The 13,352-nt window shown below is 49.5% G+C and overlaps 5 protein-coding genes across 5 annotated transcripts; 3 read left to right on the forward strand and 2 right to left on the reverse strand.

Moving 5' to 3' along the window:
- Positions 1-540: 540 nt before the first annotated feature.
- On the forward strand, positions 541-2,840 carry N7496_011772 (Kelch motif domain protein; the record flags this gene model as incomplete). The annotated part of the gene is made up of 3 exons (XM_056704685.1): positions 541-736; positions 831-917; positions 1,003-2,840. The coding sequence occupies 3 exons, from the start codon at positions 541-543 to the stop codon at positions 2,838-2,840; spliced, it is 2,121 nt and encodes a 706-aa protein (XP_056550645.1).
- Positions 2,841-3,670: 830 nt separating this feature from the next.
- N7496_011773 (Beta-glucosidase 1B) lies at positions 3,671-5,336 on the forward strand (the record flags this gene model as incomplete). Its single annotated transcript, XM_056704686.1, has 4 exons — positions 3,671-3,924; positions 4,011-4,483; positions 4,555-5,140; positions 5,198-5,336. The coding sequence occupies 4 exons, from the start codon at positions 3,671-3,673 to the stop codon at positions 5,334-5,336; spliced, it is 1,452 nt and encodes a 483-aa protein (XP_056550646.1).
- A 226-nt stretch (positions 5,337-5,562) lies between these two features.
- On the reverse strand, positions 5,563-9,973 carry N7496_011774 (uncharacterized protein; the record flags this gene model as incomplete). The annotated part of the gene is made up of 9 exons (XM_056704687.1): positions 5,563-6,058; positions 6,114-6,263; positions 6,321-6,498; positions 6,552-6,741; positions 6,802-6,868; positions 6,924-7,760; positions 8,454-9,431; positions 9,503-9,670; positions 9,732-9,973. The coding sequence occupies 9 exons, from the start codon at positions 9,971-9,973 to the stop codon at positions 5,563-5,565; spliced, it is 3,306 nt and encodes a 1,101-aa protein (XP_056550647.1).
- Positions 9,974-10,658: 685 nt separating this feature from the next.
- N7496_011775 (alpha/beta fold hydrolase) lies at positions 10,659-11,477 on the reverse strand (the record flags this gene model as incomplete). The annotated part of the gene is made up of 1 exon (XM_056704688.1): positions 10,659-11,477. The coding sequence occupies one exon, from the start codon at positions 11,475-11,477 to the stop codon at positions 10,659-10,661; it is 819 nt and encodes a 272-aa protein (XP_056550648.1).
- Positions 11,478-11,898: 421 nt separating this feature from the next.
- Positions 11,899-13,247, forward strand: N7496_011776 (FAD-dependent oxidoreductase; the record flags this gene model as incomplete). Its single annotated transcript, XM_056704689.1, has 3 exons — positions 11,899-12,133; positions 12,192-12,920; positions 12,982-13,247. The coding sequence occupies 3 exons, from the start codon at positions 11,899-11,901 to the stop codon at positions 13,245-13,247; spliced, it is 1,230 nt and encodes a 409-aa protein (XP_056550649.1).
- Between the last annotated feature and the right edge of the window lie 105 nt (positions 13,248-13,352).

The following is a 13,352-nucleotide window of genomic DNA, read 5'->3' on the forward strand; positions in this document are numbered from 1 at the left end:
TGCAAGATATGGGAATCAATGCAGGATATGAGGTGTGGAATAGAGAATAGGGAGATGGGTGGGAGAAGGAGGTCCAAGTAGAATGGAAAGAATAAATAGAATTCCTCTTGCGGACAAGAAAGTGTCTCGCCGGGGCAACCGTTACCTCAGGTACGGATACGCTAGTGCAGATTGGGTCTAGTGGCAGCCGCACATGACATGCCGGCGACTTCCAATTTCGGCGCCGATCGCCTCCGTCAAGGAAAAAGTGTCTTCGGAAGTGTCTCATCGGCGTCCCGAGATTTTCTAGTTGGTCGGCACCTGCACGATGCGATCGAAGCCAGAAGGGCGGGTCCTCTCATGATACTAGGTATTGCGCTTCATTTATTTGAGCTTTCTTTGTTCTCGTTGGCACCGCCTGATGGCCGACTCATCCACTCCTCTCCCCACCATCTGCCGTTCCACTAGGACCCACCCTCACGACCTCCGTCATCCTGGCCTGGATCTTTCAGACTCTCCAATCCGACCACCTTTGAGCGCATTCGCTCTCCTGCCTTCGTGATGCAGTCGCAGGATACATACCTGATGCCCGCCAGCCCTGCAAGTGGTCGCCGCGCCACCACTATGGCCGACTCGGTCCCCGCTGTGAAAAAAGCCCAGGGCCATGTCCCCGCATGCTTGGTGAATGCCTCACTGACGTATTGCGGCAACGATTGCATCTACGCCTTCGGCGGGTTTGACCAGTACACTGATGAAGGTATGACTGCCGTGATCATCCCTTTAGATTCCTGCAGTCCCTTTCTTCCCCTCTATACCATATACCGAGCACTAACCTGCTAGTTCAACCACAGTGTACAACCACGTGCTCCGTCTGGACTTGAATACATTGCGATGGGAATTAGTGGACAATTTTGGGGACATTCCTGGGGTTCGCATGGGTCAGCCTCACTCAGTCATTCCGTACAACCTATGAATGTCGCGAAGTGTATTGGCTTGCTAACTCCTCGTGGTCTTTTCTTTCAGGGCACACGGCCAGCCTGTATCAAGGGGATAAACTGGTCATCTTTGGCGGCGAGAACGAGCATCGCGAATACCTCTCCGACGTCATTATTCTGGACCTCAATACCTTTCACTGGACTCTGCCCCAGATCAGTGGATCGGTTCCCCGGGGACGGGCCCGCCATGCCGCTGTTATCCAGGACGACAAGCTGTTCATTGTAGGCGGAGTGACTGGCGAGAACAACGTCATTCTAGATGATCTAACATATCTGGACTTGCAAACATGGACATGGTCACGAACATGGAGCTTCACGGCCCGCTTCGACCACACGGCTTGGGTTTGGGGCAACCGTCTCTGGATCTTTGGTGGACTGGGACCTAATATGGAACGAACTTCGGACATCTGGTGGCTCGACCTTAAAGGCTCGCCTTCTTTAACTGGAATCACCTCCTCCCAAGGTACCGACAATCTTCCGGATACACGATTACCTATTGCTCATTATCCAGACTCCATATCTAGTCCTGCCTCGCAACAGCTGTCGCCTCGCTCTGGGATATATCCCGCCAACTCCGCAAGCGTTCAGGTCCGCAACTTTAGCCGCCGCAAGCCTCTTGCCCCGGGTGCTATCTCCTGTCTCCGATTCCACTCTGGTTCGAATGTTCCCCAATTGTTCTCCGGCACCCACTTTCAATCCTTTACCTCGGGTGTCCTCCTCGACCTGATCACTCCGTCTGAAACTGTGCGGTCGCATGACTGTAACCTCTCTGCTCTAGACCTAAATTCTCTGCGCTGGCAGCGATTGGCTGATGGACTGGAGATTTTCCGCCCCGGTTATCGATGGCATTACTGTACCGTGAACGAAACGGGGACTAAAGCCTGGCTACTAGGATGTAGCCTCGACTTGGCCAATAATGCGCCTGGGGCCAGTGACGAGAATCACATGAGCGAAGTCCTAGCCATAGACCTGGAGAAATACGGCTTACTTGGCAACAGTCTGTCAGCGGAAGCTCCTCTCCAAGATGCCTCGTGGCCAGCTGACCGTCCGGGGAGTTCACCCGTCTCTGGACTTGGGGCTGACCTCTCTGCCGTGTTTGACCAATCCCCCGAATCAGGGAGCGGTGCGGACTTTGTCATTACCGCATTTCGTGACGATCACGACTACTCAGTCTCAGATGACCTGGGGGATACCCCATCCGGATCTTCCGCCCAAACACAGCCTATCTTCGTGGAGCCGAGCCCCGCCACATCAGATCCTATTCATGTTCACAAGATCATCCTGCAGCTTCGATGGCCACACTTTAAGCGTCTTTATGCGGCCCAGATGGCAGAGTACCACACCAAAAAGATGCACATCCCGGAACCCTACTCCGTCGTGCGTGCCTTCCTGTACTACCTCTACACGGACAGTATCGCCGGTCACCCGGAGTATTGCTCGAGTGTGATCGACGTGGCAGGGATGCTGGTGATGGCCAATCTCTACGACATGCCCAAGCTCCGTCTGCTCTGTGTGAATCGACTGAGCCGCGAGCTAGACGTGGAGAATGCAGCCATTGTCTGGGAGCGGGCTGGCCGAACGAGTGAACATTGGCTCATGCGCCGAGCTGCACAGTTCTGTCTGACCCACTGGGGCCGCATTGTGCGGACGGATGGGTTCAAGTCTCTCAGCCATCAGAGCTTGATTAAACTATGCGAGGTGGTTGATACCGAGGGTCGTATTATTGCAGGGCCTGATCTGGAGATGGTTGGTGCGTTTGGAGCGGATGCGCAGTGTGACAGGGACTCGAAAAACGCTCGAGGGCGGATGGGTTCCGCCGTGAGCTTGGACGATGAATCCGAAGATGAAGATATGGTACTTTCATGATCAAAACGAATCCGACACGCATTATCTTCCGGCGTTTTTTTTTTGTATTTTCAGGGGGGAAATGGGCTTGGCACGGACGGAATGGGGGGGTTTCTTTTTGTTTTCAGATGTGGAGGAGTTCTTTTTGGAGGTCATCAATGTTGAAATCTACATGTTTGAAACTGTACAGAAGTACGAGACGTAAAACTATGCGATGTATATCCTAGTATAGTATGTCGAGCTTCCAACGGCCCCACCACGAGGTGGACCTCTCTCTGTCATCATCATGCTCATTATCATGTCGACTATATGCAATTATGCATCCCCAAGTCCTCATCTTTAGCTAAACCCTTATAATCGCGCGGTGGGCGGCCCGTCTAACCGCCCCATATTTCTTGGTCGTTTTGGTCAGTTTTCGTCGCCTTTTTATCGTTCCATCGTTTCATCCTCTCCACCTACGCTGACCAGGGCTGAGCAGGCTGACTAGGGTTTGGCCAAGGGGGACCCTGCTCGAATCATTCTTGACTAAAATCTCGTTCGGTTTGAGAATCGCACTAACGCGCTTTTGGGCTCCACGATCGCGGCTCCACTCACCCACGCTCTAGGAACGGGATCTCCTCCGGCAGGCGGAGATAGTTCCTATCACGATAAGGAAGCTCTCGCCTGCTGTCCTTTTTTTTCCTGCCGTGTGGTCGCTGCCACAGAAAAGCCTCGTGGGACATAAATATCCATGGCAGCTCTTTCAGGGGCTCTCGGTCCAGACCTGCGCCGCAATTGTGTGCGACCTTAAATCAAACCCCGATTCAAGGCGATTCGATTACTTCACTACTTTCGATATTTACTTCGCCATTATGGGATCTATAGGGCAATCTTCCCTTCCGGCCGACTTTGTTTGGGGCTTTGCCACCGCGGCCTACCAAATCGAGGGCGCCGTGACTGAGGATGGACGGGGTCCTTCTATCTGGGATACTTTTTGCAAGGTTCCTGGCAAGATCGCTGGTGGCGGATCTGGCGAGATCGCGTGCGACTCGTACCATCGTACTCATGAGGACATTGAATTGTTGAAGACATGCGGTGCTAAGGCATACCGGTTCTCTCTATCATGGTACAGTCCTATAATGCCCTTTCAGCAACTTATTTAGCATCGTCTATATAAGCATATCTTTTGCTGATCTCTTTTTTTTTCTCCAGGTCCCGCCTTATTCCCCTCGGCGGCCGCAATGACCCCGTCAACGAGAAGGGCCTACAATTCTACGTGAAATTCGTCGATGACCTTATTGCAGCGGGTATCATCCCGATGGTGACACTCTTCCATTGGGATCTTCCGGATGAGTTGAACAAGCGCTATGGAGGGTTCTTGAACAAGGAGGAGTTCGTTGCGGACTTTGCCAACTATGCCCGTCTGGTTTTCAAGACCTTCGGTTCCAAGGTCAAGCACTGGATCACATTCAATGAGCCCTGGTGTAGCTCTGTACTTGGATACAATACGGGTTCCTTTGCCCCCGGACACACTAGTGATCGCAACAAGAGCGCCGTAGGTGACGGATCGACTGAGCCGTGGATTGTGGGTCATAGCCTTCTCGTCGCGCACGGTGCAGCAGTCAAGATCTACCGTGATGAGTTCAAGGCACAAGACGGTGGCGAGATCGGTATCACATTGAACGGTAAGTTAATCGTTGTTTTTCACTTTCCACCCCCCTATATGCAAGTAATGAAACTAATGACCCTTGATAAGGTGACTGGGCTGAGCCTTGGGACCCCGAGAACCCCGCTGACGTGGAAGCCTGCGATCGCAAAATCGAGTTTGCCATCTCATGGTTTGCCGACCCTATCTATCATGGCAAATACCCAGACAGCATGATCAAGCAACTAGGTGACCGACTACCCACCTGGACGCCGGAGGACCTCGCCCTGGTGCAAGGAAGCAACGACTTCTACGGGATGAACCACTACTGTGCAAACTTCATCCGTGCCAAGACAGGAGAGCCCGATCCCGATGATATTGCAGGAAATCTAGAGCTGCTCCTGGAAGACAAGAACGGCGTTAGTGTCGGCCCAATCACTCAATCACCGTGGCTGCGACCTTCCGCCCTGGGATTCCGCAAGCTTCTCAAGTGGTTGAGCGAGCGCTATGGATATCCCAAGATCTATGTTACGGAAAATGGAACCAGCGTGCTCGGTGAGAACGATATGCCGCTGGAACAACTTCTCAACGACGAGTTCCGCGTCCAATATTTCAAGGACTACATCGGTGCTATGGCGGATGCGTACACATTCGACGGAGTGAACGTTCGCGCTTACATGGCTTGGAGTCTTCTAGAGTACGTTGCCTCCCCCCAGCTTACATAAAAAGGGCTTGGCTAACCTGCATATTGTAGCAACTTCGAGTGGGCCGAGGGTTATGAAACCCGCTTCGGTGTGACTTATGTTGACTATGAGCACGACCAGAAGCGGATTCCGAAGAAGAGTGCTAAGACCATTAGCCAGATCTTTGATCGACTCATCGAGAAGGCCTAAGACTGGCTTTCAACGAACTAGGACGAGGACTTTTGGATCTTCTAGATGGAGAACCTCGTATATTAACGACCACGTGCCTGCTATGCTTTGGAGCTCGAAGGAGAAGGAAGAATGTAAATTTGAATATGCATGCTATTTTCAAGAACGCAAGTCCCTTTTGATGGTAGATAGAATAGAAACAAGGTAGAAATGTGACGCTCAATAGATTATGACACCGAAATACAAATCACAGCATAGATCCAGTATACGCATCAGGGCTAAAGCCAACATCCTCAAATAGATTGGTGAAGGGAAAAACTATCGGAAATCCCGGTGTTCGGCTATCGCCTGACCCCTCATAGTGAAACACGTTTCCTTCACTAGTGCTTTGTGGAGGAGATAATCCCGTCATAACGCCCATATCGGTAATGTGGAGTGGTAAACGTGTATTATCTTGCCAATAGGCCTCTTGATTGGACTGGTTTGGGTCGGGAAATGTGGAGAGAACGCGTCTGTCATGCTCTTCGGAGGTAGAATCGACTTGAGCTTGATCAGTAGAAGGTATCTTCAGAAGACAGTCGAGAAGATGGCGCGTCCAGATTGCTATTGGCCAAGTGTCCTGAAATCTGTGGAGAATCTGCATCGCCAGGTGTGCACGATGCTCGGATACTACCCGGATATTAGGGACTCCTTTGCGTATGTTCATGATACAGACCAAGGAAGACGCAAAAATTGCGGGTAGACTGTAAACTTGAGTTAACACATTTCCATAAGTAGGGGGGCTGAATGGTGACAGACATTGTAAAAGGGGCGTTGTATAGCGTTCCAGAAATAAGCAAATCCTCGAGCAGACGGGTGATTTTTCCAGCTGCTTGGAAAATAGGAGACTCAAGCCCCACGGTGACTGGATTCGTGGAAAGCAAGCGATAGAATACTATTTGATACTCGCTATTTCCACGTCCGTCAGCATTTGCCCTGCAATTTAACAAGAGAATGCAGACTTACCAGTAGAGTACTTGAATCAGCGCGGGCCAAAACCCTCTCTCTAAAGAGATCTGGGCTGGCGTGGCCCTGAACCTATCGGAGAGGGTTCGTTCCCATTGAAGCAGTTTGTTGTATGATGTCCTGTCCGCTATTTCATTGCCATCTGTTGATGCAAGCTTGGTCACGAGACAGTCGCCAACTAACTTTGTTTAGCTTCCAGCCGAGAAATTTGGTGCTAAAGGTTTTCTTTACCTTTGGAAATGAGGTCAACGAGGTGAATTAGATACGATTTACTTTCCTGCGAAACACCGTACTCCGAGGAAACTGAATTTAATGAGGAGCAACCAGCAAAATCTTCTTCGCCGAGAACTTCAATGTTGCAGAATTTCGGATGAATATGAGGTGGTCGACCGTAGACAGCTGCATGGTGAATATCGTTGATCTGAGTATATCAATTTCCATATCTGTCTTTCTTGAATAGTGCAAAGCAAGTTAAACTTACATACAGTACCCACCAGATTCTCCTCCACACCTTTCTACTCGCCTCGGGAAGAACATCGTATGACTTCCTACAACACCGATAAGATTCAATTCTGGATGTCAGATTTCACGAGAAATACCCACGATCGGTGCATGCCCAAAGATTGAGCCAAACTTGCTGCGATGCCGAGCCAATACCATGTGTCCTTCTGCTCCATCGGGCCACCCCACCAGTTAGACATGAGAATAGTGGTCTGGATTATGATCACACCATCGGACTCGCTGTCGCTGTCGTAGAGTGCTTTTGCTCTCCGGTAGAATGTGAGACTGGCCAGGTATCTAGAAGGAAACCCCGCATCATGTAAAATAGACTCTGGGCAATGGAAGACTGCAACCATGAAAACGGCGTTCAAGAGTAAAGGAGATATAGATCCTGCGCTATATTCTGCATAGAATGGCGCCCAGTCAAAAAGCGGAAAGACTGGGTAAGAATATTTCCAGAAGCTATCAATAAGCGCTTCGCCAATTTGCTTGCTGGGCGTTTGGAAGACACCGGTCGTTTGTAGGTGCTTCTGATCATCTTCTCGTATCTTCTGAATTGTCGACTGGGTAGACTGGTCTAACCTTTCCAGCATAGATTTCTGTAGATTGTCGCCCCAAAAGCGGTGTTGCTGACTGGTTTGGAAAGGATCTCCAACTTCATGTAGGACGTACTTGAAGTTGGCTGAGTCGCCCATGTACACGACTCTCCCGGGCATGGTAGCACTATCCTGCTGAACTGCTAACTCTGTCAGAGATGGGCTCACATATCGAGTATGGCTGTCTCTCCGATCGCTCTCCGGAGATTCAGTGATTTCTGTGCGAGAGCTTTCCACCACATCAGCCGAATGAAGCCGTTCCAACGCTGCAGGAGATCCCCGACTCCCAGCAGTCGAGATATGCGCAGATTCCTCAACTCGGCGACTTGCCGTCCTTGGGTACCTTATTTCTGTTAGCTTCTGATATAATAGTTGTCACTGTCGTGGGTTATGTGTATAGAGTGAAGAAACATACCTTCCTCTCCGCGAGTTGATCAGCTCACAGGCCGTGCCTGCCAATTGGCAATTGGAGCAGGCACTATCAATAGTTCGGTCGCATTTCACCCGACGCAGGTTGCAAAGCTTGCAAGCTACCCTGGCTCGGCCCTTTTGATGTGACATCGCTGCGGGGCGTTTGTCTCTGATGTGGTCGAGCACAAATAGAGATCTAGCTACCTGCAACGCAAGATATGCGGGAAGTGTCTCCAGCTTGGAAATGAACGTTGAATGAGCTCTCGGGCCTTCTTATCCCAGCCCATTGATTGGTCTAGAATTGTCCCGTGGCCATGGCGTACGCTAATGCTGGGTTTATCGTGTACCCCGCACGCATGCACTCTTTGCCGGCAGGAAAGTTTACGCTACTTTAATTGCAGTTGATGAATCCCGACCGGCTAAAGTGTACTTATTCGAGCTTATAGGGTAAGATTTGACGGTTTTAATTGCGAATTATCTCCTATTAGCGTACCATTTGAGGCCTTAAACATGTCCAAGCCAGCGAACTTCTAACCATCGAAGTGGAAAATACAACAAACCGGCAGTCACTGTGCCTAATTCATAAGCCAGATCCCCGACTCGCGCTGCAATTGGACCCACATACCAGCTAGTGGACATGGATGTGACGATGAGAGCCCACGGCACCAGGCTAGAGATTATTGCTGGAATTCCCGAAGGAAGAGCAGCAGCGTCATTCCAGATGGCAGGGTCCAACTTCGACGGGTCTGCCTTACGGAAATATAACCACTCAATCAGAAAAACACAGACTGTCGGCCCTGTCATGTAGCCTGCAATGCTTACCAAGGTGCTGAGGGTGGAAAGGAACGAGCGCGACGCTGCAATTGCAACACCAACCATGACAGCAGCCGCTCCACACAAAATAAACACTCGTGGAACCCTACCTAACCAGGGAACAACAGCAACAGTGAAGAGAGACATGCTGTACATATCACGCGCCGATGTGGTGACAATAGACATGCCCAGAATAATGAGAATGAACCTGCCAAACCCGCCAAGACGAGAGATCAGGATTTCTCCGAGTACACCTCCCAGGCCACCTGAAGCATATGCTGAAGTCCACGAAGGAATGGAAGGTATCGCACCGCCAACTGCTGCGCCTAGGACCATCATCAGTGAGAAAGGCACGTACAATCCCGCTAAGCAGTACAGAGCGAGGCGAAGCCGTGGGGCTTGCGGTGGCATATAGCATGCATAGTCTCCAACGATCGTGCCCCAGGTTGCCATGTTGGCTGCACAGATTGAGATGGTCGCCAAATACGGCCCGGCCCCAAAGGAAGTAGCTGGTGTTTGGGTTGATAGTTTGCTACCGGCACAGCCGACCAGTATTAATATCGAGATACCGCTAGGGATCCAGATATACTGGCAGATGAAATGAAGGGCTTTGTATCCAATAAAGCCTATACAGAAAGCAACGGCAAGGATGATGCCAATTGCGCCCTCGATTGGCAAAGTACCAGGTCTGACGGCTGCGAGACATTCGGCTCCGGCGACCGTAGCCAAAATTCCAAATATCAGAACCTCGAGAATGACGATGAGACTGATTAAAATATTGGGATATTTTCTGGGTTTAATCACATTTATTAGGGAAGTTGTGACTTCGATGGAGGGTTTTGTATAAAAGAATATTCTCACCCGAATGCGTAACGAAACTGGACTGACTGTCTCATGCCCAGCTGAGGTGCCAAGGTCAAAATATAGAGTGTCGGCAGAACAAAGATAAATTGCATAGTGAAAATCATGGCAGCAGCATCTTTGAATGATAGACCGAAAGCCAAGGTCGGGGTGACACCGATGCTCAGGCTGGATACAGCCGTCAGTTTCTTCTTTAGATGGCAATTGCCGGACAGACACTTCTACTTACGGAAGAAGGGAAAGAAAGGAACCACCAAACAACGTAAAAATGTTGTAGTACTTAGTATGAGTTCGCTTCTCCACCGGGATAGGATCAAGACCTCTCATCTCCACGCCAGCCATGGCAAGCCTTCTAAGAATGGTCGTGAGAGAATGCGGCGTTATGAAGTTTTCCACAATGCCATCTTCTGGCCTCTGGGACTCGAGATCCTCCCCTTCAATGACCTTTTCGTTCGACTTGATCGATGCCATTAGTAAATTTAGGGCGAAGGTGTCCGTATGTTCACACCGGAAAACTATCTTTCCAGGGGGTGCTAACTTTCATCCGCATACTCATGAGCAGTAGTGGGTATTATAACTTGATAGTCTTTCTCAATTAGAGTTCGATGATTGGGTCACAAGAACAGCCCTATCTCCTGGATAAGGCTAAAGGAGGAGACGCATTCCGTGTTGGTGGAGGCTGGAGCTCGGCATCTCCAGCCAAATCGGCGACTTGAGCTTAGCTACATTATTGAAGTGTGGCTTTCATTTCCCCGCTTCGTTATCGCATAGGATAATGATTATCATAGTTTCGAACTGGGCTAGGCCAGTCTATTGATGAGCAACTATTATCATAGGTCAGGTTTATCATTTCGTTGTGAGGAGTAATTTGTTGCATAGGTGCTTATTTCAATGCGATGATGAAAGTGGCCCCGAACATGATAGTGAGCAGTTCCTAGCACTCTATCTTCCCCCCTTGATAACTTCTGATGCAAATATCTGTAACAAACTATACAAATGATCTAGGCATGATTACGATAGTCGCTGGGGGCTTCTACAATTTTCAGGAAGCCCCGCTCTAATTCTACCAAAAAGTAAGACAAAAGTAGAGGCAAAATCAACGTTCACAACAGCTTCACGTATTATGAAGTAAAAAAGGATACTACGTTCGAGCTCGCTAGCTATCCCCATCAGCTTCCTGGACAAGCTGATCAATCTGTTGGGCAACCTTCTCGGGAACTTCAAGACTAGGGAAATGTGTCTCGCCCTTGAGATCCGTAAAGGAGAACCAAGAGTGTTTTCTGCTGAGCTCTTCATGCAGCTTTCGATACTCAGGATGATTCAGCGGATGGGAGAATATATGCCGAATGAGTGGAGGGTTTTGGATCAATTCCATACGGTGCATGGGCGTGCCGTATGTTTGATAGGCCGTGGCGATGACTCGACAGGAAAGTGCCCACATTCTGTGGCCAAAGCTTCCAAAAGAGTAAATATAATGATTCTCAACCGCCTTATTGTCGCTACCCGCTTTCCAGTTATCGTATAGGCCCTGGCGAGCAGCTTTCCATGTTTCCTTTGCTTGCATTGCTTGGAGTCCCACGGCAAATTCGGGGGGAGGCGGGGTCATGATCTGATCAATCATCAAGAGACAAAGAACACGGTCTCTTCCCAGCTTGTCGGCAATTCCCAGTGCAGGCCAGCCGCCGTGTGAATGCGAGACAAGGTAGAATTTGTCGACTTCGAGAGAGTCAAGCAGGCCGATAGTGTCGCTGATCTGCTCTTCAACTCCAAAGTCTTCGATATTATCGCGTTTAGGGCCATGTCCCCGCCAGCAAACTCTGATGACCCAGTATTTGGGGCTTAAATAGGGCAAAAGCTCGTCATACAGACGAAGGTCGTGCGCCCATCCAGTCAAGAGGACTAGAGCAGGTCGGTCGGCTGTTCCACATTCATCGTAACAAATTTCGACCCCGTTTATTTGCTTCGTGAGGTACATGTTTGCTGGTGAAGAGAAGAGATGCTGGGCGTTGCTTGATGGCTAGAACAGTATTTGACCGGAAATGGTTGGCTCGGAAAAATAAAGTTAATGCGGTCCTGGTGATGGTACTTCCACTTATATTTGCATCTTTGAGCACATCTATTTAACAGGTGTTAGCTTCATCGGTTCAGATGACAGAACGTAATATCGAAAGTGAGGAGTAAGAAGTGAGGGGAATATTCCAATTCTAGTTGGCGGGCGAGTGGACGGAACTCGCCGTCTTGAGTCGCCGACTTGAACTTACTTTTGAAACCAGAACTTAGTTCATAGTACATCTATAATGATAAGAAAAGCGGCGATAGATTGCTAATATAGGCCAAATTTCCCCTGTCTGCTGCCCTCTAGTCCATTGGAGTTCTAACAGAATAGCCAAAAGAATATGGCGCCCATCATCATTATTGGAGCAGGCCTTGTGGGCTTGACTTTAGCACAGGCATTGAAAAAGGCTGGATTTGAGTTTGAAATCTACGATAGGGATAACAGTCTCGAAGAGCGCCCGGCTGGATGGGGAATTACCATGCACTGGGCACTTCCTGCGCTTGAATCTTGCCTCCCTGCACACGTCTTCAGTCGACTCTTGTCCATTCAAGTGGATCCCGCCGAGGGTGGAAAAGGTTCGCATGATCTCCAGACATTCAATCGATTATCTCTAATGGGACCCTCAATCACTAGAGAATGACTGCTATCGCTTTTTGGACCTTGAAACAGGTCAAGACAAATACCGTTTCCCCTCATCGACTCACTACCGACTTAACCGAAAGGCATTTCGTCAACTTCTTAGCACTGGGCTTGACATCAACTGGGGAAAGCGATTCACAGGATTCAATCCTACCGAAGACGGTGTGCTGGTCAAGTTTGATGATGGCTCCACGGTAGAGGGCTCCATGCTTCTTGCTGTGGATGGCAAGAATAGTCGCACGAAACGGTTACTCATAGGTGACGAAAAGGCCAAGCTGAATCCGCTCCCTGTTGCTTTTGTGGGAATTAGTCTACGCTTGTCACCTGAGAAGATGAAGCCGTTTCGAGATATACATCCAGTACTTTGGCAAGGGACGCACCCAGGCTCCGGGTACTATCTCTTTTTCTCAATGTTGTCAACACCGCAGAGCAATGGAAGTGCCGGAACAGATGACGAGTTTTATGAGGGCCAATTCAATATGAGCTGGCTTATCGACCGAAATGGGCCATTACCAAAGTCGCCGGCAGACCAGCTGGCTCGCGTCAAGCAGGCAGCTGCGAGTAATACTGGTTTCTTCCCCAGCCTACGCCAAGCTATCATGGACATACCAGACAATAGTCCCATGCTTGAGATTAAGTTGGAAGACTGGCCCACCGAGAACTGGCCTTCAATTGAAGGAAGAGTGTCACTGGTTGGCGACGCCGCTCATACAATGACAATGTGTAAGTGATCTTGGATTTTATGAGAACTTGTGCATGGGAGTCGTGCTAATTCTAGCTTTAGATCGAGGCGAAGCTGCTAATCATGGTATCTGTGATGCTGCACGTTTGAGAGATGAACTGGTGCTTTGGAGAGACGGCAAGCAATCTAAAGATCGAGCACTGGATAAGTACCAAATGGAAGTCAAGAGTCGCACTCACGACGCAGTCATAATGAGTCGCTATGCTTGTCTTGACTGTCATGATCTTAACTCCCTCAAAGTGGACAGTCCGGTTTTCCAGGTGGTCGGGTTCAATGCACTAGCGAAGCAAGCAAGGGCATATATTTGATGTTAGATAATATGATGTTTTCTTTCATCGATAAATAATATCTTTCATTTTTCTTGTAGTTTGCATGGAGGACAAGCCATAAAGAAAGATTGTTGACTTCAAACA

The sequence above is a fragment of the Penicillium cataractarum genome (assembly GCF_028827025.1).
Source record: "Penicillium cataractarum strain IBT 29864 chromosome Unknown utg000009l, whole genome shotgun sequence".
Taxonomy (NCBI): Eukaryota; Fungi; Ascomycota; class Eurotiomycetes; order Eurotiales; family Aspergillaceae; genus Penicillium; species Penicillium cataractarum.